We start from the raw sequence: 26,873 nt of genomic DNA on the forward strand, positions 1-26,873 counted from the left end.
AGATGACCTCTGGAGGTCCATACTGCACCAGCTCTTCTTTGACTTTCAGAAAAACAATGCTAGCAAATATTTGATTTCTTTCTTAACTTTTCCAAACTTCAGGAGTTATTAACTGTACTGAGGGTACTAGGAAAACTCCTGGCATGGGAACACAAGAATATTTGTCGTTGCATACCTTAGAAAGTTATTAATACCTGCACCTATGCAATAAGCAACTTTCTCCCTACGTCTGCCCAAGTGGTTAAATCTTTTGGAGAACACGAGTACAACACAGGCTGTACACAGTGGGACCATAGATCCATACAGTCCACTACACTGCCTCTGACGGTGGCAAAAAGCCTGTGGAAAAGGACATGGCAAGAATATAGGATTCTGCTCTTGTTCTTCCCAGTCTTCTGCAGAAGCTGGTGATATCCTGTAACTGTCGAAGTAACCTGGAGACACAGCGCTGCATTTAAGTCAGCACTAAGCAGTATCTGACTGGCCAGATGAAGAGTCACTCTTGCATCATGGTGTTGTTCTGTTTCATTTTAGCTTATTTACAGCTTTTCTGCATTTTTAGAAAGCTGAGACTTCCTAAGCTTGCACATCACCTCCAAACTGAGACCAGCTGTGTGCATCTTACCACCTAGCCAAGTCATACAAGTGGCTAAGTTATAAAGGCTGAGTAACATCATCAGATCTGAATTAAATTAGACCATATTTGGCAAGCTAGTGCCTTTCAACATTATCATTAAATGTCAGAATAAGAATTATTTAAATTCCATTTTGAAATCAAATGAAACAGTGCTGTCAGTTTTTACATAAGTGCTACTTCAACGAATCTTCTGATCAGTCATTTCTGTTGCACCACACACTGCTTCTGACAAAACTGCCCTGGCATCCTTGTGGTTCCCAAGCCTGGATTTCTCTTCCTAAGGTGTGTTTCTCTTATCTCCAAGGTAGAAAGGAGAGAAAAGCTGGCAATTCTGAAATTACATGCATCTGTGACAATCAGACCAATTGGCTACTGAAAATCTTTTAATGATCTCTTATGTGTTTTCACACTGTTAGTAATATTCACTGTATAAATGAAAATACTTTTACATATGAAGACTCAGTTTCACAACCAGCTTAAAGAGATGGAAGACTACAGGACTGCTGAAACTCTGTAACTGCACAATGGGTCTCATTGCCTTGTTGTTCCAGGAAAACAAATCTGACAAATAAAAAGCTTTTAGCTTAATTAGCAAGCAGATCTGACTCACTGAGGCCTTGTGATCCCCAGCACTAAAGAAGGAAAGGGGTGGGCAGCACGGTTTTCAGTGGCTGTATAATCTTCAGTCATGAAACCATGTCTTGTGTCAGTCTTTGGTAAGCTGCACGGTGTCACTCAGAACTTTGCAAGCTTCTGTTTTGTACTGTCCAAAGATCTCACACTCCTGTACTAGTTACATTTGCGCTGTACTTTCAAGCTTTTCTGTGCGACAGACTTAAAAACACAAAAACCAGACTCAGCAAACCAACTGAGCAGCCTACTTTTGCTTCCATTTACTACTGTGTACTATTCAGAATTCAAATCTATCAGACTTTGGATTAAAAGGGCTTATTCTACAGTGAGGATCCAACGGCAGGATCTTCACTGTACCTACAAGGCACAAGCAATGTACTCTAGCCTTACTAAATAAAAGGCACTATTTCAAGGGAGTTCAATATCTGCCCTCCAGTCTGTACAAATGCTATGGAGACTATGGAGGGATTTATTTCAGAAGTCAGTGTGAAAAGATATATAAGTAAGTATAGAGGTACAGGAAGTAAAGAATCATTTAGTGAAAGAATCTATTATACAGGCAGCTTACTCATAACACTGTTCTCAAATTAACAAGTATGCATTATTTAAAATGCCACCAGAGTCAGAATAAGTAATGATTTGGATACAGTCCAATATGAAAAGTATGAAGCAATAAAGTGAAGGACTCTGTTTAGTGTTCCAGCTGATTTAAAATAAATGATTGATGTTCTCTCTAATATGATTACACTTTAAGCGTAAAGTTTACATTCACAGGGACTTAATTATAATGAAAATGTCAACCTTCATTCCAGCTGGGGAGGTAGAAAGGGGAAATAAAAAATAATCACAAAATTTACAAAAGTGGAGGTTCATAGGTTACTGTTACAATATTATTACAGAAGACCCAACAAGTATAAATACCTCTAATTCAGAACGCACTTCAGCTCTCTATTATACTAATTCTGTTAATCCATTTCAAGCCCAAATTCCATGCTTTGTGTCCATGAAGAGACACAGGGATGTAAGAAAGCACGTGAATACTTTACAGTATATAGTTCCTGGCTATACTGTAAAAATACTCACTGCAGTGCACTGACAGCATTCTGCTCTACATGTACAATTATACCTCCTTTCCACCTGCTGCCTTAGCAAAATATGCCCAACAATGCAACACAAGCATGGAAGGACTCTCGTGAGAAAAAAAACAGAGACACTCTCTGTTACGTGCTGAAGGTTACAGTGCTAAAGTATTGCGTTACCTTTGAACCATGTCTGAAACAGATGACAAAAAGCTGTCCATTCTTTTGGAAAACATCTCTGCTCCTTTCTTAAAAAAGTTGATCTGAAAAATATAAAAACAAAAACATGGACACGGACACTGGCAGTCATCTTGGCGTCGGCAGACAAATAACAGATTCTGGGACTGTGTCAGCAGCCATCCCATGACTGATACTTCTGGCTGGCGATCAAACACATGGTCTAAACAGCTGCGGTGCCTTTCTTTGTATTTCTCGCTTTTGTAACTTTCCACCCTTTCGCACACTTTTACACACACGTAAGCTATTGGCTGCTGACAGCTACGTTTCCAACAGACTTGCTAAATGACTGAAACAAGGGAACAGGCAGCGTTCTCCCATGCTAGCACTCTGCTGCATCGGGTCTGGTGGTGTTATCGGCCACTGCGCGCAGTGCCACCATATCAAAAGGAACAGGACACACATCATCCATTAGATTTAGTAGTCCAACCTGGACTACCAACCCCAACCTGGAAATTTTTTAACTGCTATAGCAAAATCAGTCACGAAAGTGATGAAATGTAGCTGCACTAGCAGAAACCTCCAGGATAATCAGTGACATCAACTACAAGTTTACCACGGGTTTCGTTCTACTGAAGGAGCTAATTAAAGCCATGAAGGCCAACGCGCACATTTTGTGGCAGACGACGAATTCACTTAGCTGGTATGGCTCAGCAGGCACACAACAGCAGCAAACCACTCAGTGTAGACTTGACCTTGGATTACCTGCTGTGGGGCATACAGTCATTGTTAGGACCTACTGGCAACTGTGTCAAATATGGGCAGGGCTAGCACGTGTGTGCAACTACTGGGCTTCTGAAAAAAAAAAAAGTCAGCAAACTACTCCGTAAAGAAATGTAGAAGCAAATTCTCCACTGTTAAGCAAATTATTAGCTATTTCACCCAGTTTGAATTGTGATTCCACTCCTTTCCCTAACCTTGGGATGTGGGATTTCTCTTGCCTCTATCTCAGATTTCTGATACGATGTCACTGGCCACAGACTCCCTTCACAGACAAAGGAGAGAAAGCACATTCTCTTAAAGAATGATTCACCTATTCTAATTCAGAAGCCTACTTCAGAAGGGAAGAGCTCTAAATTCCACTGATGATAGACTGACACGCCTAGCTTAGATGCTGATGTCAGTTTTCAGTCAAATAAACCCTGTATTAGCCACTGCTTCTTCCAAAAATTCCTTATGGCTTGGCTCATTTGTTGGAAATGTGAAATAGGACACACGTGTTCTGAGTAATTAAGAAAGAAAATAGATACTTGGGCCCAAGGGCGGTTCACAGTATTTAAGCATCAATATCAACTGGTTTCTGGCTACTTAGTTATTCCCACAACAACCTAAGACCTTCCTGTATAAAGCACTGAAATACGGTAGTTTTGTCAGATAAAATACAGGTAAAGAAAGTTCTGTTTGGCTTCCAGTAAAGCAAACCAACGCAGTTCTTTCACAGTGTAATTATTGCAGAGAAGCAGTGTGAACTCCTGTGGTGGGGAAAGTGACTGAGTTCTCATTTATTACCTGTAGTATGTGTGGCACATGATCTGCAAAAGACACAGGACAATGTGGATGATGATTCACACTAGAATCTCAAACAGAGCACTGCATCCTTTTTTTTTTTCCTTTCCTGTTTTCACAGCCCAATTCTCATTTTCCCAATGCTTTCTTTCATCAGTGTTGAAGCACAACAGACCCTTAAAATGGATGGTAATGAGAATCCAGTGCTGTGAAAATACTAGTTTCTTGATCCTCCTGACATCCGGGAGAGTCAGATTATCAGTAGTACTACCGCATTTTACAGACATGAGAAATGGTCTATCAAATTGCTGGCAGAATAAAGATTAGAAAGAGGATTTGCCAGCTTTATGCTCAACCCACTCTACTGTTCTGTCCTCCCAGTTCTCCAGTGCATGCTCTGTTCCCTGTTGTGCAGGCTCCTCATCAGTATGCTGAACATTATGTGCCAGGAAGGGAACTGCTACATCGGAGAGTTTGTGCAGACAGAGTAAACAGTGGAAGTAAATGCTGCTGCACTGATAGCTTAGCTGTGAAAAAAATTAACCCCAGGCTGATTTTGCATATAAGTGCACTGTTTTGTTTTTTTTCATTGGTGCCTTTCCTGAATATCTAAACATTCAACCATCTGCCACAAACAAAATCAGTTATTAGAATCTAGGCAAGCTGAATAGAAGTTATCCCCCCCAGTTATCATTTGTTGGTTCCCAAAAAAAAAATCCAGAGCTACAATGTTTTCCTTTTCCCAGGGACATGTCTAAGTGACATAGACGCTTTACCGTCCATACCTGTCCTCGTGTATATCCCAGCATAGGTTCCATCATTGCCACTCTCTTCCTGTACTGCAGAGCATTCAGGGCACAGTAATATTGCAGAGATGAAAGGTGCTGCTTTCTTCTTGCATTTGCCACTTCTTTTGCCACTTCTGCCTTAAGCTGAATAAAAATTGATAGAGAGGTTGACAAAGTGTTATTGTGCATATGGACATATTTACTGATTGTTTTCAAGTTATCTTTAAACAACTCTCATTACAGAACCTCTGCACATTAAAATGAAGGATGAGAAACTAAGAAAGCGAATCCAAAACCTAAAGCAAGTACTTTAAGCCCTTCTCTGGCAGGATACCTAAGCATCTGGGGAGCCCCTGTGACTATAAACTACGTAAGTACCACAACTAAAATTCTGGATCTGATCTCAGTGCAAGAAATTTATTTGCACCTGAGATCACAACACAAGCGTGCAAGTGCAGAATTCAGAGATGAATAATTCACAATATGCTGTATCACATTCTGTTCTGCAATGCATTTCCTTTAAAGGACCAGCCTGCACAACTGAGGCACTCCTGGACAGGGCCAATCACACACGTTTTGGCATATAGGGATACATTTTGGAATAGTGGTCCAGTGGGCAAAGAAGAAGAAACATGAAACAATCCCACCAACAGAGCTATGCATACTGTAAGTGGAATGACAATCCATACAGAGAAATTTAGCAGGAAGGTAGATGCGAAAAAACTGTAATGCTTTAAAACTGCAGACACAAGGCTTCGTGACAGTTCACAGCGAATTGTACCCAGTGGTACAGCATCATCACATCAGCTGTACAACAGCAGGCCTACACAAATCTATTTATAGCCATTTGGATTGCTTCTGTCTGAAGAGCTCCCCTGGATCTGAAGGACTCTAGTTCAGCGCAATACTTGATCGCTTGCCTAACTTTGAGAAAACAGGTATAACTCTGATGAACTGATGTTTAAAAGCTTTGTGTCTGGTTGGAAATGAAATCACAAGTGCTCTTGAGCTACTGTGAATTTAACTGATGAACTCTCCAAAGTTCATAAGTGAACAACGATGCAGACAGAACAGCTGACGAAAACTTTTCCTTTTCCCTTTCACGTTCGTTACCTTTTCATTTTCTTTCCTTTTCGGTAACCTGCTATACTTTGCCATGGACACGTCATGTTCTGTAGACAAGGAATATTATTTTTTTTTAGAAATGTGATGTGTGTGTGCATAGATTAAAAATGTCTTCTGTGATATAACACGTGCACACTATTAGAAACAAACAAAACAGGGAAACATACCATTGCTAGCAAGGCCAAAAAGATCCTTCAACGTGCTTACTTCTGGAAAAAAGAAATCAAATATTCAAAGTTAAACCATCTGTAAACACTTTGTTCAACTGAGATCATTTATGGCACATTTAATGCCTAAGTCACTCCAATCTTTTCAAAGCAGAGATGCACACGTTATGCCTGTCTTGAAAATGATAACCCAGATTAGGTGCTAGAGAAATGAAGCGGCAGATAGCAAATTAAGAGTCGAGTGAGTTTACTTGATTGAGCAAGTTATCACTGTGAAAAAGATTCCTTATCTGCCAGTGTAATCTACCCAAAGAAGCACCACTTCGGTACGCTTGTTGTGACAAAAGACCCACTGCTAGCATAAAAGATCGGCAGTGCTGAACAACTTCCTGACAACACTCCTGTGATACCGAGAAATCTAAGTCCCAGAGACATACGAACTAAGCCCCTTTCCTGTACATGAATCTTCATCAAGATGGAACATTTTTTGCTGTGTTTCTCTGTGAAAAGCAATGTGTATCTAACACATCTGACTGCTGGCTACGATGCTTACGCAACAAACACTGGCCATGAGTTTCTGATGCAGGTGGAAGGAAGAGAAGGCAAACAGGCGACCCAGCTTTCCCACGAGCTGGAGACAAGCTGTTCTCGGTGTCCATACCAATGTACGCTGCACCTGGCAAAACCCTGATGAAATTTCAGTATGGCCAGGCTCTACTGAAAACCTTGTTCCACAGACTGTGTCAGAGAAAAACGGAGGTTGTGACAGATAGAACAAAAGATTTTGACATCCAGGGAAGCTAAAGAAACTTTCATTCTTTGTCATGAAGCAGCTGAGGCTTTGGTTGCAGGGTTCACTTGCGTTTTCTTTTCATGTCTTCTTTTGTGAACTGGGGGGCAGAATCACTGTATCTGTGAAGCCACATTAAAGAGGTGGGACAGTGTTTACAGAACCAGGATTTTGCCATCCAAATACTGCTTTATATTTGACATTGTATTATAAACAAGACATCCATTTATGTCTTCAGAATTTCAAATGAGATGCTATGAGGAACCTTAACTAGTCACTATTTTGCTACAGTTGTTTTATCTCCCAACAAAATGATGTCTTTAAAAAAAGTACATAAACAGGACTAAGCTGAATCAGTTGAAAAGTGGGCTTTAAAAAACAAAAAAAAAGAAAACGCCGCAGTAAAAACTCATGTTTCTGTTGCACAAGTAGGTTCGAATGTCCTTGACCTTGAACATGAACTTCTTTTGTTTGAAATTACACCAAATGTTTGCATTATTGCTCTGCCATTTAAGTAATGAATTTTCAAGTTTGTGCAATCAGGTTACTTGGAACTACCCTTGGATAGCAAGGATTTAAAGCGGACTGACCGGTTAAAAGGCAGGGAATACACTGTCGTGGTGGTGCAGCCCCCTTGAGACCCTATAAACAGTGGTACCAAGGAAGGACCCAGTAAATCCTTCTGAGTGGGACGACCCTCAGAGTAACTCGTAAACTACGTGGGCTGATCTCCTTGAGACTCAACTTTTGCCCGTTGAGAAATCATTTGATATGAAGAATTTCGCTGAACTCGAGGTGAATTTTTTTATGATTGCGTGTGTGTGTGAACCGACTCAAAACATCATATTCTATTACTGTGATTCTAATAGCAAATTCTTTCTAATCACTCTGTAAATGCTAAGTTAACCAGTGATTAATAGCTGCTAAATCCCTGTGATTCTCCCTCTCTTTAAACTGTGAACACACCCTGAACTGCTGCTAAACAGATTCCTTAGATAGAAACCATTGTGGTCTAAGGTCGGTTCTGGATCTAGCTGCACCTAGGCTCCGGTCTGAGAAGGAGTTTAGACAGCAAGGGGGTCCAGTCCGAACCTGGTGACTCAGTGGGAGGGTCTCCCTATCCCCTCACACTTTTACTTTGTATAAATAATTTTCCACTCAAAACCTCCTTCGATTTTATATTCCATTCACTTGATAAGTCATAGAGTGAACCTTGCCAACGAACTGGGTAAGATCACATTTTCTAAATTTTCGGTAAAATTTTTCTTGTAAAACCTTTGAGTGATAATTTAAGCGATCTAACCACTCATTTGCGACAGCTATGAAGTTTAAAAAGCATTCTTGCTTGTGCTTTTCAAACAAACTCGAACTTCTGAAGTAGGATAAATACTGTTTGCAAGCCAGATTCACTGCTAAATTTTCCTTCTTTAGGCCATTATAATGTCAAAATTACACTAGTGTAAAAGTAGTGATCCAACAAAGAACAAAGCTGTGTATTTGCAAACTTGCACCATGTGGTGCATAAAACTTTATGTGGTGAACTTGCATTGTTTAAGCCTGAGTAAAAGCATGCACCTGTCCATGGAATTCTGTAGTAGAAAAAAAAAAACAACACACAATAAACTTATCTGTGAATCAAAGAACAAATTATTACATGACTTTATGTCTCAGTGTATTATGAAATAAGTAAGAAGGAACACATGAGGAAAATTAAAACTCAAAATAAAATTTACCTGTGAGATCCTTTTCCCGAAACTGTATTATTGGTAGAACCATTGTATCTGCAAGCTGTTTTGCCAGTTCAGAATGAAGAATATTGAGCTGAAACAGAGCACAGAGGAATGCCCTAAGACACAGTGTAAATAAGTAATAAAAAAAAATAACAGCACTCTACAGCTGTTGAAGAAGCACACCTAACATTTGTGCCCAGCAGACAAAGAAAGGATATTATGTACTTCAACGTACTTTAGTGCTTACAATACATTTCTCAACATGTGCAAGACAGATGAGGATTTTCCTCTAAATGCTTAATACCCACCCGGTGTTCTCCAAGGATCCAAGAACTTTTCAGTTCCCACATACCGTATCAGGGCAGTTCACTTGACCATTAATGCTAATACTCAACCCAGCAGGATTTAATCTGTAACTAGCCTTTATTAACAAGTTTTTGTTAGCCCCTGCACCACAGAGTTACAGTCCCACCACCATAACTAGAACCTCTTTCCATCATGAGGGTTATCTGTGACACAATCACAACAGGGGGCAAACACAACGAAAGGTCCCATTCAAATATTTCACCTTCAGAGCGGCTTCCCGTTCCTGTTTTTGTGTTTCTCTAAAATTCAGCACATCGAGACATACTTTAAAGCAGTCGTGTGATGCTGTTTAGGAGGAAGGCAAGGCTCTCACATCAGCAGTGGCATACTAAGAATATTGGACAGGTTCAGGCAGGACACCTATCAGTCACACTGCTCGAGCACCTGATACTACAACTAGGAGCACACCACACGCTAACATGATACTCTGCCCACTTGCTGACAGTATCTTGGAGGCCTCCACGCAGGGTTATGCAGGTGAGGTGAAGTCAGTATTACCCACTAGACAATACAAAACTAAACGAGGACAACTGAATTCCAGTAGAACGGACAACTAAGAAACAGGTACAGGGGGTAGCTAACACACAGAAAAGGAGGCTGAGGAATGCAGCAAGCTCTTCTGAGGGAAAATGTAACGGACAGAACTGAACAGAGAGGCTCTCAGCTTTCTGCTCCCAAATGGGATGCTTCTCTTGTACCTGGGAAGGAGATAGATCTTGTTTTGATTTATCTGTCGTTCACATAGACAAGTACAAGACTTGTGGCAATAAATGCTCCTTTCAAGTATTCCCTGAGAGCAGACATGCAGCAGGAGAAGCCTAAGTGAAAAGTTAACCTTTGTGATTCCTCTCACTATATTATTACAGCTATCCATGGGCTCTGAAAATTTTAACTTATTTTCTGCCCCAAAACCCTCCTATCTGTTCACCTCTCTTGAAAAGTAGACCTCAATACAGCCTTTTGCCTTCTTAATGAAAGTAGACTAACAAGAACAACACTTACCTGATGGCACAGCCCTGCTCACAACAGAAAGTGATGTGACGAATGACACTTAAGCAATAAGGACCTAGATACTAAGATTATACTGAAATATTACATGGGTGGGTCTAACAAAACCATTTAAAAAGACTCCTGGAACTCAGCAGCAACCTACAGAGAGTAGAAGTGCTCAGCGCACACAGCTGAGTGTACCCAGCAGTACCCAGCCTGCCTTCAGCAGGCATTTCTGCAGCCTCCTTCACACATCTCTGGATTCTGCGCGATTTCACAGCAACTAAACTGCAACTCTGCTAATTCACAGCTGCCCTGCATCCACCCCTGGCAGGTTCTGGCTCAAACCACAGCGTTTAAAGCTTAAAAATGTGTCACTTTTACATGGAATTAACTTAAAAATGGCCTCAGCCTAGATGAAATGTCCTGTTTCAGTCTCTCTTCTAATTCGCCGATTTAGTAAGTTCAGCTTTGCTCCAAGGACAGCATGTGGGATGAAGCCACAGAAACAGCTCTAACAATTATGAAAGGCTGATATTATACTTCTTTTTCCCCTCTATTAAATGATTCTGTAAAGCGCAGGCACAATCAGTAGAAAGGCTCACAATCAAAAGGACAAAGATCGAAAGAAAAACACCAAGATTCTGTACTGTAAAAATAGAATATTGGCAATTCAAATTACCTCATCCACAACTTTTGAAAAGTAATGAAGGGTGGATATCACTTCTTCATCTCCTTTACCTAAGGCAAAATGCTGAAAACAGAAACATACATTTGGTCTGTAAATCCATAAAGGTGAGTATAAAATACAACACGTGTTCTACAACAGAGTAATAAATACTCCTACAAAATGCAATAAACTATAAAACTAAATGCAAAAACATTAACATTAATACACACTCTTTTACTCTGCTCCTCTTGTTTTAAATGAATGGATTTTGGACAACATAAAATTAATGCTTATTATACTAACTTTAAAGTCATAATCATACAATAGGAACAAACTGGTTTGCATCTTCATTAATTTATTAAATGACATTTTCCACCTTTTTTTTTTTTTTTAAGATTCTTAGAAGTTTTGTAACTCCCTGGAACACACTGGGGAAATTTGCAACAGCCTTCACACGAAACGAAGTAAAGCCAATGTCCTAAGCACTTCTGGAAACTACACTATTTACAGACACTTCTTCGCAAATGCTGAGGCTGAAAAGAAATCAAAGGCATGTGTTGAACATACCTGCTTTTCATAGGCAAGAAGCTGCTTCGAAAGCTGTTGTGTGGCAAGACACATTTCATTCTACAAACAAAAGTGACATGTTAATAAAAATAATGAAAGGCCTTTCGGTCTATTGTTACTACTACTTTGTTACCAGCTTCTTGACTGAATCTGCAGCTAATTACACAAACCTTCAGCTGTATGCAAACAACCAGTCCCAAATATATCTGCATAGAGAAGCAGTAATAACAGGTACACTTCAGAACTAATCAACACAGTTTGTCTAACCACTTTGAATGGAGGTAGGATTTGGGGTTTAGTTTTGGGTTCCCTTCCCACCCCCCAAAATAACAAAACTAGAACAAACTCAAACATGTAAGCAGCATACCAGCATAAAAATGTTTCATACTGGTTAATCGTCTTTCCCCAAAATCTACAGCAATAAAGAGAACCAAGATGTGCCTTTATATAAAGTATTTATGCTCAGGGAACGTACTGATGTAATTACAGTGCTTTAAGTTGATACAGGAGTACAAAACAGCACATAATTCTGTATTCTTATGGCTAAACTAGCCAATGAAGGTACACACATCCTTAAGACATGCTTATGCAAAGCAAGACTTGTAGGTAGGTTTTATAATTTTGCTTGACAGCTGGAAAAAAAACAGACAAGAATTTGGGTATGTCAATCTTTACTCAGTGTATTCCTAACAATAGTATAACCAACACCTCTCTTCCTGATTTGTTAACAATGACTTAAAACTGGAATAAAAGAAAAAGGGGAAGGGGAGAACTGCGATCTGTCTTAACCCGTCAGATCTTTCTCTTCCTCAGTAATGCAGAAAACTAATCACTTTTCATTTAATTCCATGTTAAACCGTAGCATAATCTATTCCTCTCTAAAAATACATAAGGCCACAGAGAGTTTGTAAAACTTGAGCAATCTCTGAAGGGCTTTAGTAGCACCCTTTATGCTGGGCTGGTACAGAAAGCCACTAAAACTGGGACAGAGTTTGTGTGCTCTCTTGTCATCCTGAGCACACAGAGCATGGCACAGTTACCTATCTGGGCCAGAGATTCTGAAGCACCCTTTACTTCAGCCTGATGCCGCCTCTGACATACTGCATTACAGGCTGGTGCTTCTGCACCACTTTGGCACGCCAGGAGGGAGGGTTAATATGGACAGCAAGGCCCAAACACTTGTCCAGAGCCTTAAGTATGTCCAAGTGCTCAGAAAGAACAGAGAAACATAGACATAGCCCAGGTAACAGCAGCTGTATGTGAACACATTGAGAAAAAGATGAGTGAGCTAATTCTGACCAACTTAAAACACCACGGTGATAATACTCAGAGATGGCTGGAGACGGGACACCAGAGGCCTTCCAAGGTACAAACAAGGTCTCAGAACTGAGTTATCTGGGTCCAAACTCAGATCGTGTGCACCCCACAACTATTCTCACCTCACAGTGATGGACTGTTCTTGTTTGTTGTCTCAGACCAAATAGCAGTTACACTTCCATACAATAATAATGCCAAGGATTCACGTAAGATTTCCAGGTTGGTTATGCAGACCGTGTAGTTTTTAATATGAAAAGGCTTTACACAAGCACTTGGCATTTAAGTATTTCCCAAGCCAGTGGATGGAAAAGGATGTCATGCTTTATAATAAATTAACAAACTTTGTTAAGGGCTCAGGCAAGGATAGGAATGAGCCTTAACTATCTGCCCCCAGGCTGTACGAACACCTGAGAAACTGCCACCTTCAAAGTGGGAGCTAGCAAGCAATGATTTGATGACAGGAAGGATGAGAGACTCCTTCTATGTGGACTGATGACACTAAAAGGGTTTGTTTGTTTGTATGCATGTGGGTGGCATCCAAAGATGAATTTAAAATTACAAAAAGAAGCAGAGGTTCTCAGACCTAGGATCTTTTTCATAAACACAACCTCCAAGACAGAGCTCAGTAAAAACTGCAAGAAGACTAAGTCCTCACACAGCAACTGTGATGCCATCTGTCAGTTGTACAGCTGGGTCAGGGTGAGAGAGATCTTTTGAAATAAACTGAGTGTTAGAAACATGCCTTCTTCCCCCCCCTTTTTGTTTCAGTTCACTTATTCCTGCAACGTCTGCAACTGTGTTGTCTGTTCTGACTGTTGGGAAAAAAGTGTTTCTGCCTTAAACTTGCTAACACTAAAAGAAGCTTCAGAATAATGGGCTGACACCAAAGGCATCCTATTCCTTTGTGTTAGCCATCCTCAAAGCTTCTACACGTTTGGTTTTTAAAGACTACCAGATCCTCAATTTCCTCACCCAATATCCGAAGAGTAACAAAGAGCATAATTACTCATCTGTGTGGGACAGTCTGAGGATGGGCAATGCAAAGCAGTGTGTGGAAGAAGCATCTTCCAGTGATCACCACTCTCCAGGAGCAGCCTCCAGCACGTGACAGGATAATGGGGGAATACATAAACCCTGAGGGTCTCAAAAGGGTGTAAGTTAACAACATCCTATGAAGTATATGATCAGGTGACAACAGTCACATATAGACCCCAAGAGCCATTCATGGCATGCTACCCCAGGTACAGAACAAATAGATGCAAGGGCCTGACACAAAATGTACTTTGGGATTTTGGGCTGATTTGGGGACAACAGTTCCACACATCACTGATATACTACTGATGCCAGTAGGTCGCGTTTTTCCTTTATAGGCTCCGTTTTTTATGTCAGAACACCAAAAAAAACCTTGCTGCTCAATCCCTGCCCATGTGGAAGTTCATCCTGGGTCCTTCATCCTCCCTCCCAACCTCTGCCAGACTTTGCTCCCATTAGAGGTACAAAACCATTCATTGTATCACTAGGAAAAAAACCCAAACAAACAACAACCAAACACACCCCACCCCACTCCCCTCAAACAGCTGTAAACAAATCAAATTAAGCTAGCAAATTGAAGCACAGCCACATTGCATAAGGAACAGAAAGCAGGCAAAGTGCTCTGCTGACCTAGTGGTCATACTGCATTGCTGAGCACACTAATCTGGGAAAGTTTGGTTTAATCCTCCTCCCATTTCTTCCTAATCAGCCTTCTCCTCCGCCTCCCCCAGTACTAATCACTCTCAAGACTTAAAAGTTATTTGCATTGCTTCAATTGACAGATTCACTAAATCAGGCAAATTATTTTAACAGGTTTTACTCTATTTCCAAGACATTTTCCCATGGAATACAGCAACATTCACTTCTTGTATCTGGAAGTGACTGAAACTCAGCATACCGCAGCAAAAGAAAAGCTACTACACAATTGTGACTGCCTACTCATGTCCCTTCCATGTTACTTTGACATTTCAGAATTCATCAAGCATTTCTGGGGTGGGAGAGCTGAGCTATTGATGAGATGATCTATCAGGCAGAAACCCAATAAAACCCTCAACAGAAATCCAAGTATTCTAAACGAAAGCAAAATTAACCAGTACCGGGCCTCGCAAACACACTCATTTTCATTAGATGATTCTACTTAGCAGGGAAAACATCACTGCAGCATTAATGTAAAAAAGTATACCAGAAGAAAAGAAGAAAGGACTGTATGCAAATAGGTATCAAGCAATCAGTTATAATTACAGATATGACTTTTTTTTTCTTTTTTTAACCTTGGCCAGCATGCTATCCCTAGGAAACGACTTTTACAAAGTTCACTAACACCAGTTCACATAGATAAGGTAATGGAAGGGGTGTCTTGAATCTAGCGTTAATCTACTAGAAATGAAAAAGCAACAGATTAAAAAAATCATTGTTTAATTCTCAAGTTATTTCAGTACCTCACCCTGCTTTCAAATAAGTCAGCAAGAAAATGTCCAACTGTTATTTTCTGATCTAGTGCCAGAGCAAAGGCATGTGATTTTTCTGGGTTGACTCACCTTCTTCATTATCACCTTTATTCACCAAGCTGTTCGTATCATTTTCCTGTAACCCATTTGTAATAAAATCATCATGCTATTAACCATTTACCAGTGACGCAGTCCAACCCTTTTTAGGATATCTTTTTGTATTTTTCCAAATAAAACTCTGAGAGCTAATACACTGAAGTCAGAAGACATTTCTACAGACAGTCGTAGTAACAGACTCCAGATTTGAGGGCATGTAAAGGATTAAGTTGAGCTATAAATTAACTTCTAAAGACAGAGAGCTATTCCAGCATGTCCAATTCCAATCCCAGTATAATGAAGCTTTCTGCAAAGCTACTTTCCTACGCCAGCTAAAGCTGTCATTTTTAAAACTCTGCAAGTAACCAGCACACAGAACTGCCAAAGGCTTCTTCACGTAAACAAGCAAGGTACTGGTAAAGTATTTATTCACACACCTGTGCAGAATGACACATAATAAAATGTGGCTTACATCTAGGAAAGCTTAATGCCTCATAAATGAGGAAAAAAAAACATGTAGGTGGTTGAAGAAGGAGGTCCATGAGGCAGTTGCAGCCTTCTCATCTTTTCACAACTAGGGAACACATTTACCATCAAGACCTGGCACAGCACAGAAAGAACTGGGTCTTGATACAACAGTTTCATGCAGCTCTGCCTACGTGTGCACGTCATCTTCCTACAAAATAGAGTTCTCCAGCAATCTAGTAAATATTACAGTCCTACAGGCTTACGTTTGCATATTAAGTAGCTCGGAAACTTGAACCCAAGAGTGAGAGAAGTTGAGCCTCACCAGGGTGCTCTGGCTGCCCAGCACTTTACAAGATCAGGCTAACATATGGCTTGCCCTCCTGCTGATTCACAGCATGGCATTCAGTCCTCACAAATGCGAATGGTTCAGCAAAGGATCAACTAATAGCTTCAAGAAACAGAAGACACTAGTCAAAACTCTGCTGTAAAACAGCAAAAGCAACTACAGTAGGATGGCTAGTTCAGTAGGGAAAGAATCTCTCCAGCTTCTTGCAAAACAATTACTATGAGCAGGGCATCCATATATTTATGCCTCCTTGTAGTACTCAAATCTCCAGATCCTGCTCAGCGCAAGGTTAACTTGCTTCCAGGCGTGGTGACAACTCCAGCTTCATTGGCAGTATTAAAAACAATTCACACGGCTTCGTAAATAGATCCATTCTCATGTGATAATGCTCTGCCTACCTCTGTTAGCAACATACGGTGAATATGCCTCAGGAAGTGCAGAGGTGCACAATGCAAACTTGCAATGAATATAGAACAGTAATACATATGGTATTTCACAGATCTCAGTGCTGACAATTTATTGCACGTGTTTGTCTTATCTAATACTCTGTTGAAGCTTCTCTATGTGGAACTGAAAGTTTATGAAATGCTAACTTAAACTTTATTGTTTCAAAAGGTTTTGGGAAAAAGAGAGTCCTACTGTTTGAAAAGGCAACACAATTGTTCCCTCAGACATTAAAAGAAAGCAATTAAAAGAAAAATTGTATCAGTGCTTACTTGTTAGTTTAGCAAGAAACTAATTTAAGAATTCTGAATACTTGAGGTTAGCTATGCAACATAATAAATATGAAAATCTGTGCATGCCCTAGAGAGCTTAACACCTATCTACTGAGTTACAGCCTAGTGAAGTCAATACATAGGAAGATGAAACAAGCAGCACTGTTGAAAAATGCAGACATGAGGTGTCATTAATTTGGGGAGAGAGGTAACACTGACATAAAGCACTACCTAAAATAGCTTTGGCAGATACAAGCCATACTGATACCCATCTAATGTGGCACATACAACCCAAGACTATTCCATAATTGTCAAGAGTTTATGTAAGAATCTGGAGATAAAAAGGCAGTGAGCCTCAGAGGTTGTTGCTGCTTTGCCCATAAGACTCTGGAATCACAAGACAATTGCTCAGAGACACAGATGGTGAACAGAATTACACTTCACAATTCCCATGCTGTTCTCTCTCTGGCTATATTGATAAAGGCAATGGGCTGCTTCTTATTCCTCTTCTGCCACCACTGCTCTTAGTATCTAGACAGATTTGTCAGGAATAATGAGATGAACCTCTTTCCAATGACAAAATACTGCATCTTACTTTCCTCTAACCCACTTAACTGTTCATCCCTTCTAATAGTCAGTAGAAACACAACAGTGTCCTGAGTTTCTAAATGACATTTTGTTTCAAGTGACCATCACAGCTCAGCCATTTCTATAGTATGATGAAGAACTGGAGACGATAGTAAAGCTCCGAAAATAATTTACTACAGCACTGGGAAGTCAGGAATGTAAACTGGGCACACTTTGCTCATACACCATTGCAAGAGCCTCAGCATACAACTTCATTTACTTAAGTTCTCTGACAGTCCTGGCTTGCTGCACTACATACTGCTCAGGTAATAAAATGTCCAGAACGATAAACACAACATTCACAGAAATCAGACAGCAGTAATGCCAGATGCATCACCAGGGCTTGCTTGCAAGGAGGAAGAACTACAAGCACATACCCTGTAAGAAAGATTTCCTCTATCAGACCATTAATGCAATAATTACTTCAGGGTACCACAGCACAGATGGGAGAACTACAGCAGGAAGTACAACACGTACTCACACGGATGTGGCTTATTTGATGAAGAAATATAAAAATGCTTCACTATATTTACACATGTGGGCTTGCCAGATCAACCAAATCTCACTCCGCAAGCACGGCTCACACATTTGCTTCCGGTGACTTCTCCTTAATCATGACATCACACGCTGCATCTGCCTTGTAGCATCGCAGTCTCTTTTTCACTGAAGAACTCCATGGGTAAAATAAGAGTCACCACCCCACCACACCTTGTGTGGGTGCCCAAAGAGGTGAGAGCACTGTCCTGATCCTGCACAGCAGCCAGGGGCTTGTCACACCTGGAAGGCCTTGCACCCAAAGGCAACCTGCTGGCCACACATCACCCAGCTGCAGCCTCGTGTCGGGGGCCCTTCCACACCAAGGGGCCCCACCTGCCCAGGCAGCGTGTCCGCTGCAACACCCTGCAACTCCTCTACCCCGCCACAGGATCCTGCAGACCCCTCCCTTCCACTCTCGTGACAAAAACAGTTCAAAGTCATTTCAAAGGTCTGTCTACCTCATTTACTGGGCGCATTCATTGGGACGGGCTTCATCCCAACAACTGCCCTACTGCCGTAGAAAAGTTAAAGGCATGCACAATGAAGTCCTGCTTGAATACACAGAAGTCTGAAAAGTTAGGTACCCAGCACCTAACAGAAATCTGCAGCTTGAAGGAAAAGCACCCAAGTGTTCAAAAAGATTCCTACTTTTCTAAGTGTTTCAAAAAGCCCTCAGCAAATATTTCTGTCTTTCTCCCCTTCTTTTCAAATGCACTGGATTCAAGTGTTCAGGGCAGCTTGAGCTGTCAGTTTACAAACTTACTGATGCTCTGCACACAAAGGAGTGTTTTGGGACATATATATGCATTTATCCACATGGATAATAAACAGCTTGCAGCTGGCTCTAATTGCTACTCCCCTGAGTCTTCGCACTGCATCCATTCAGAACCATCAACTATTGTTCTTTGATCACAAGCTACAGTGGTTTGAATTACATGAAAATCTTAGTTTTCATCACAAGAAACAACACCAAACTTCTAGTAAACTTCTCTGGAAAATCTTGAAAATATGGTTGAGACACACCTGGGAAATCTTAAAGTTCAGAATGTAGTTAGGAAGAAAACAATTTTACATTTTTAAAACTGTCCTAACTGTTTTGAGGGGGCTTAAACCCTGGTTTTTCAATACCGTGGACTAGTACAATCCACTGCTGTTTTGTTTGACTGCCATGACTGCGATGCCAGCCAACTTTACGGCTGTGCAAACAGAAATTGTGTCACTGCTTCAAAGTAGGTCGGTAACTGTAATTGCTGTTTTACAGATCAGGAAATCGGAGCAAGGGACGACAATGACTTTGCAAAGACAAAATTTAAGCTAGGAAAATAAAGAGGCAAATTCAGAAACTGGCTTCTCACCACTCCCATTTTTGCACTCTACTAAATCTTGTTCCCTCTCAAAATGAAAAGAGTTGATAGCACTTCCCAATACACCGCTAGCGAGGCCCAGACAATGTGCCTCCAAACAATGCATCAGCAAAAGTTGATATTCTCTCAAGTTGTGATTATGCAGCAAAGAAATACTACACATAGATTTTTCTTAACTGTTCATTCATGTTTAGCGGGCAATTCAGCATTACACTTCTCTTTCTATGGCAACTGCAATCATAACATTTTCCAATAATGGGTAAGCCTCTGAAAAACTGAGGGTGAGTTCAGTCAGAAAGCATGTCTTCATTTAAATATTAAGGAGCAGTTCCTTAAAAGGATATATGCAAAGCTCAGTAAAACTAGTCAGAAATCAATGTTAGCCTATAAAACACTAACATTCTCTTGCCAATTAATCTCTGTATATGGCTGAATTAATTATTTCCATTAATTTTTATTTAAAAAACAGAATTTTGCCCCAATTTTACTGTGTTCCTTTAGGTCTCATGCAAAAATACCAAGACTTTTTAACGTGCATACAGAATAAAAAACACAAAAAGTTTGTGGGTTTTTTTCCACTTATATAATTAATATGATCTACTTAGACTTTGTTACTGCAATGTCATTTTTTTGCCACTACTGGATCCCGAGAACACAAACCCAAACTGGAGTCACAACATACAGCGATTCCCAAAGTATTAAATGGCAGAAGCAGCAACACTAAGAACACTACATGTCGAGCCAATGTCCTTGGTAAAGTCCCCAACACTGGCCACTAAACCCAAATTTTCCTAAGTCAATGGTAGTGTAGGGTGCCCTCCTCTACATCCCTACAAAGCCTGACTTCAAACAACTGCTATGCACCTCCCATCTCAAAATGGCATCAAACATCTGATGAGGTGTTTCAAGGAACACATCCAATATTCACAAGTGACTGAATATTTAGACCAAACTAAAGCAGAAAGTGTGCAGGAAGCAAGTGGCCAAGAAATGCTGGAAAAACAAAGCAGACTCAGTAGTACTGCAAAGCACAGATGGGTAAATGCGCTGAGACAGTGAGAAGAAAGAGGAAATGTCATAACTAAGGGGCAACAGAAATGGAGAAGGCTAAAAACTGAGATGGAAAGGAAGCAGCAAACAGAAGCAGACAAAGCATTTTCTCCACGAATCACAGGCCAGAGTAACCACTTCCTAAAATGCCACCCTAACAAGGCATCAGCCAGGCCAAGGGACATGTAGTCCACAAGCTGGACACTTAACAATCAAACCATATTTATCCTCGGATTTCCTTCTGTCCCCTATTTCAATTCTGCCTGCTCTTTGGTCTCAGATTTCTACCATCCAACGTGCCCATACTCTTGCTGCTCTATAGCTCAGTGACTCTACCAAAATGCCCATCACTGACTTTCCGTGCTGATTTTATGTCACCTCTCCAGCCTGTGCTGTATTGTTTTCTAAGTATCTGAGGTGTGCTGTAACGCTCTAATTGCTCTACATTTGCATGGGATCCAGGACAGGAAGACTTCGAAGCTCTCCAAAGCTGGATCTTCCAGGTGTAGGTAGCTAAATCCTGGGCAGACGGCTCTTTCTTCCAAGTTATACTATCAGTCACCCAAAACAGCAATCCTATCAAATGGACATACACGTGCAGCAGTTTTATAGCCGAGCTGATTCCTGATAATATTAAGCATTGGGCACTCAGTCTTTCAGTAAATTCAAAACACCCCTATTCTCCGTATCTCTCTGTGTCCTCTAATTTACTGGTTTACGAACAGGGAACCTGTTGTTTCTACTAAACTCAGGTATCTAACCTACATAAATACTTGCAAACGTTCCATGAGATACTGTGTATGTCTTTAAAGACCTAGATAGGGTATTTTGAAATACCTCATTTTATGCACATGGGAATCCTAGCTTCACTGAAAATCACCCAGATTTATAATATTTTCCAAAGCACAGGATATGACTTACCTTACAATTTTACTTTCAAAGGGATTTAGTCATCTAGGTCATGTAAGTGCTTTGGAAAGCGCTATTTTTTTTCCACTCCTGCCCCCATATTTTTCACACTGACTAGGCACTCAACTTCAATGTGACTCAAAGTGTACATTCTCTCTGTAATCAATGGACATAGACAGTCCCTTCCAAATGGTGACTCACAGCATCTAAGTTAGATGCCTAAAGTCAGTATGAATACCTACCTGTGTATTAGGTTGATGTTTAGACAAGCAATTCTGTCAAGGCTGGCCTTCCAATGTACCATAAAGTAAGGACATATCACAATTTTTCTTTTATTAATGTTTGGAGACAGACAAAGCAGATAAGAATTTTTTTCACACATGAAGTTTCTGAACATCAGGGTGGGAAGGGGCTGAGATATCAGATGGAAAACACCCACAAATCCTCTCAAACCACAAGAGGTGCAGGTGCTTGGCAACTTTCACGTAAGTAAAAGCATGATAATAGCAATTCATCTTCTACTGCACATTGAACAAAAGAAACACAAATTAAAAATTACCTGAGCACCATAGACTCGTTGCATTGCCTGAAGCAACTGGTTTGTATATTCAGTAAGGGTTCCTGCATCTTCTTCAAATACACTGAGCAAAGACCGAGTCTTCAACAAAAGAAAAAAAGCAAATTATTTTAGTCCCGAGTGAAAATATTAAAAAGAATCATAAACAACCGTAGATAGGTAGCAGCAAAAAATATAATCAATCAGAAAAAGTAAGCCTTTAACTTTGCATGATTCTGTGCAGAATCTCAAAACACATAGAAATTAGTCCTTCTATTATGGATAGGTAAACTGAGGCATAAGGAAGCGAAGTGATAAAATGCTGTGGCCAAATCCTCACTCCCAGTCTCTTGCTCTAATAGACATTCCTTCCAACATAATCAGGAATGTAAAAAATCCTGAATATCTGCCTGCTGACTACAGTAATCCAAACCACGTTAAGGACTCTAGGTCAAACACCACTGCTTGCTCACTTTACTTCTCTAATGTCAGACTGCATTAAAAGCACCCCTTGCCACGCGATAATTTACAGAGTATTATTCACTCTCAACTGTCTTGAGCAACTCTTAAACAGCCACTGCCAAAGCCAGCTGATGTAATGGGACCAAACAACTGAGTGTTCATCTACAGCAACAAGCAGAGGAGTACACACCCACTCAGCGATACCCTGTACTTTCTCCATTCTGCTAGCTCATCCTTGTCAGCAAATGGGGGGGAAAAAAGAGCATAATGACTTGTGTTATCTTAAAGACATGAACTCCCTTGGTTTGTTTTGGTGGAACCATCAGGAACAAAGAACTACGTTACTGACACAGCTCCTGACACATGGGAAACAAAGATATCTCAAATAATGCCGAGCTCCAGAATTAGCTAGATCAAGACAACAATGACAGAGCGAAGCCTGTCCCTTTAACTAATGTTGTCGTGCTCCATCCTTAGTCTTAACTTTGGCAAATCCAATCTATTTGATGCTAACTGGCAATGTCTTTCCATCTGTACAGCTAATTTATATGACATTAATTAGTTTCATCTGCTTACATGAGGGGCACACATAAACGCCAGTACTTTCATAATCAGGTCAGTCATGTAACAGAACAAGTGCTTTACCCGTCTTCGTATTACGGGAATCTCTAACATACCTGAAGTACCCAGGTTCAAATCTGGGAAATTTATTTAAAAGATTTAAGATAGTTTTAGTTGCACCACTATTTTAACAGAAGGCATATGTACTTCCCGAAGGCATTTATCCTCCTCTGCAAAACTCTCTGCCCGGACTTTACATCTGTCCTGAAAAACTCAAAATCAGCATCCTTCAAAAAACCTGGCCTAAGATTAACTATAATTTCATCTCTACTGAGAAGTATCTAAGCCAGAAATCAGCGTCACTCAGCAGTTAAAGTACATGACTTCGGAGTCAGTCCTTGGGTTCTGTTCTAGACACTGCACGGGAGTACTTCCATACTTTGAGTAACTCAAACTCTCAACACGTCAGGCTGCTAACGTGCTAAGCTGCTACAGTGCTTCCTACCTCAGAAACACTGGCAGTCAATGCATTTGGGAAACTAGCTTGAGACCTCAGCATGTAAGGAGATATGTGATACAAAGTACTGTTATCAAATAAAAAGAACGTAAAAAAACAGAACAGAGAGAAGGCCAGGTCAATGAAATGGATATCAAGTACCCTAGCTCATAAAGGACCTTTGCGCTAACCTCCCTGCAAGGTCAGTGGCATGATTTTGAGAGTTTCCCACACCAAGCTATTATTTCAGTAATTGAAAACATATTGCTTTTCAAAAATATCTGCTTTTAAATGTTTTATCTTCAATGATGCATTAAAACAAGCAAAACTAATGTCAACAAACTATCTTCTACCTATACAGTGCTCATCTTCCTCATTTTGTGTTACAACAGCACAGAAAATGCACAGGATATGAAGATGGTTAAAAAATAAACCTAGCGAAGGCAAAAATGATAAAACTTGACACATGTTTATCAAGACAAATCTCCAGCCAAGACTAAAGTTTACAAAGAAACTGCCTGAAGTAGGCTACAAATCACACGTTTCTGCATGCTGGAAAAGCTACATTCCTAAACCTTACTGAATTTTTGCAGGTTCAGTTTTTCAGATATTTAAATATGGGTTGAGGTAGAACAGCTCTGGGAAACAATTTTCTGAAAGTCTTGGCCTCAGTTATTAGCACATTGTTCAAAAATAATAAAAACAAAAAATGATTCAAGCAGCTTGGAAGTACTCCTCGGAAACTTTTATACTCAAGAACACCATTTTATCTCACTGCAACAAAATAGAAGCATGTGTATGTTTTCATTGTTGCTGTTTCGAGAAATTCTGGAATACCAGCTAATGCTGCTGAAATAAACCAGTAATCCAAATACTAAGCAAACATTTAGGAGGCCTCATTAATAGCACCATTATGTTGGCTTCTGGTAACACAGGAAAAAAATTTCTACTTTCATGTAAGTATTATTTCCCTTCGTTTTAGCATGACTGCTTACGTAAATTTCTGTCCTATTTTGTGGCCAAACACTTCAAGATTAAGACACTTCCCATGGCCTTTTTCAGCCAGCGCTTGGACACAAATCAAGGCAAAAGTACTATATTGTCGGGGAGAAAGAAATCAAGTTTCAGAAAACTGATGAAGAAATAACTTTGGCTTAATTCTCTCCTGTCTTGCACGTAATTCATATACTTCACACAGCTTATAAAAAGTGAGGTTATATCATTTTACCATCCCTTTGCATTGCTGTAAGTGACTGCACAAGGCAGAGGAGAATCAGGTCACTTTACGCAGAAATAAATGATCCCATAAGCTGCTACACGCTAAGCGCTGTGGGACAGAGACTGTCTTTCTGTCTTGTTTTTGTAGCACCCTGCTCACAGAGCGACCCTGTTGTGCTGTGAATCTAAAGCTCTCCCCAGGAAAAAAAAAAAAGTAAAAATATAAAAGACTGAAAAAAAAATCCCCATGAAAAAATAATTTTAGAAACATTAGGCCATTATAAAAATTAAACAATGCCCCTCCCTCCCAAAGTTATCGGACTTGAACAAAAAGTAATGCCTGAATCAAGCCAAAACATCCTGCAAATACATGGGTTTATGCACAGTCTGGTATTTCCAGTAATTGCAAAGGAGATGTTAACAGTCTTCATTCCAGGTCAGAAGAAAGATTAAGACCTCCAAATTCAATTCAGTGCACTGTTCAGCTGCTTTCAATGTTACATTTTTAATCATTGAAGGAAGTGTTGACTGAAAAGGTAAATGAGTTCACTTATCCTGCATGTTAAGTTCTTCAGCTCCAGAATGAGCTGGGGGGGAGGTTAATAATAAAAACTTTAATAACTGCTCATAATAAATCTAGGACATTTTGGTAAACTGTGGAACACAGAACAGTTCAGGCTGGCAAGGAACTCCACAGGTCACCTTGTCCAAACCACTGCTCAAAGCAGGGCTGACTCTGACATTATCTCAGGTTACTCAACACTTTTCCAGCCAAGTTTTGAAAACCTCCCAGGATGGAGATTCCACATACACCAGCATCAAACAGATGATGAAAATCGTTCTTACTAGGACAGGATTCCATGAAATCACAGAATAACAGGATAAGAAGAAGTGGTCCAGATGAGCCCCAAGACTCACTAAGTCCTGACAGGCGCATGTCCAATCTTTCCTTCAAAATGTCTCATGACAGACTCCGTAACACCTTTCAGCAATCTGCTCCACAGCTTACCTATTCCTTCCTCCATCAGCAGATGAGTTACAACACACGGCTACTTGGCAGCAAGATCCATACCAACCCACCCCACCCTACCTTCTTTCCCTGCTTTACCAATCACTTTTGTATCTCTCCCTACATCACGCCTTGGCCTCAAGCGCACCTTCCCCACCTCTCTGTGAAACTTCCAGTCTTCCTCCTTCCCATTACTTCCCTCTTCCACCCATATTTCCCTCCTTCCATCCTCCTTCCCCAGCTCTCGTGGCCTCACACCTTGCTGCCCCCCGAAAACACCACGGCATGGCACGTTCTTCACCGCGGGTTTTCCACGCTCCTCAGGGGTCACCTCTGCAGCTGTGCCACATCATGGCTCCCAGCACCGGGGCACAACACGGGGGCGAGGAGAGAAACCTTCTGCCCTGCCTGCTGGCCTGCCCTCGCTGCTTGGACTCCATCAGAAGGAGGTCATCTTCGGTGAGGGCCACCTCACCTTGCCTCACGGGAGCCAGCACCCGCGCGATCGCTCACGGCGAAGAGCAGGCACCCGGCGGTGACATTCCTCCAGCCCCCTTCTGTCACCAGCAGGCAGCCGGGGGACCCACAGCGCCCAGGCCTCCCCTTCCCCCAGGGACCGCGGAGGAAGCCAGGGCACCGCGCCACCCTCACCGCCCCTTCCCCAGCGCGCCCCACCTCTCCAGGGCAACCCCCGCAGCCGGCTGGGTGCAGCCTGAGGAAAAAGCCCACGGAGGGGCTGCTCCGAGGGAAGGTGAGGAGAAACGGCGCCGTGCCCCGGCCTCCCCTCAGCCTGACCCCCGCAGCCCTCTCCTCCGGCAGCAGGCACAGCCCGCTTTTCCCTGACGGACACCCCACGGGTGCCGTTCGCCAGCTTCGCCGCGTCCCTCACCCGTACCCACCGCTCCCGCCCTCCTCCACCGCCCGCTGAGACCCCTCTTCCCGCCGCCGGCCGGCTGCTGCCCGGCCCTCCGGAGGCATCACCCCCCGCCGCCCCGGCGGGACCCAGCGGGCTGCCTGCCGGCCTCGGGTGCGTGGCCCGGGCCGCTACCTGCGGGCTGTCCTGCAGAGCCTCTTCCAGGAGGAGCTTGTCGACGGCGGGCATGGCGGCGCGGCTGGGCGCGGGGAGCCGGCTGCGCGGAGGCGAGGGGCGCCGGCTGGCACGCCCCGGCGGCGGGGCTCGGCGGCGTCCCTCCTCCCCGCGGGCAGCGGGGCTCGGCGGCCGGCTGGCTGGCTGGCTCCGCGGGCGGGGTGGGGGCGGCAGCCCGGGGCCGCTCCCTCCGCCCAGTTCCCGTCTGCCGGAGGAAGCGAGTCACGGGGAGGGTGCGGCTTCCCGCCGCCATTAACTCCCCGGCGCGGATGGAGGGCTGCTGTTCGGC

At 41.8% G+C, this 26,873-nt stretch overlaps 1 protein-coding gene across 1 annotated transcript in view; it reads right to left on the reverse strand.

The window, feature by feature from the left end:
* The window catches only part of APPL2 (adaptor protein, phosphotyrosine interacting with PH domain and leucine zipper 2), a 39,020-nt gene extending 12,364 nt beyond the window's left edge, over positions 1 to 26,656 (reverse strand). The window contains exons 1-9 of the mRNA XM_075429434.1: positions 26,546 to 26,656; positions 21,755 to 21,853; positions 11,286 to 11,345; positions 10,731 to 10,802; positions 8,696 to 8,783; positions 6,173 to 6,214; positions 5,994 to 6,052; positions 4,878 to 5,024; positions 2,530 to 2,612 (exon numbers count right to left, since the gene is read on the reverse strand). Of these exons, the coding sequence (XP_075285549.1) occupies positions 2,530 to 2,612; positions 4,878 to 5,024; positions 5,994 to 6,052; positions 6,173 to 6,214; positions 8,696 to 8,783; positions 10,731 to 10,802; positions 11,286 to 11,345; positions 21,755 to 21,853; positions 26,546 to 26,599 (704 nt within the window). The 5' untranslated portion in view covers positions 26,600 to 26,656. The remainder of the gene's footprint in view (positions 1 to 2,529; positions 2,613 to 4,877; positions 5,025 to 5,993; positions 6,053 to 6,172; positions 6,215 to 8,695; positions 8,784 to 10,730; positions 10,803 to 11,285; positions 11,346 to 21,754; positions 21,854 to 26,545) is intronic.
* Between the last annotated feature and the right edge of the window lie 217 nt (positions 26,657 to 26,873).

The sequence above is a fragment of the Opisthocomus hoazin genome, chromosome 8 (assembly GCF_030867145.1).
Source record: "Opisthocomus hoazin isolate bOpiHoa1 chromosome 8, bOpiHoa1.hap1, whole genome shotgun sequence".
Classification (NCBI taxonomy): Eukaryota; Metazoa; Chordata; class Aves; order Opisthocomiformes; family Opisthocomidae; genus Opisthocomus; species Opisthocomus hoazin.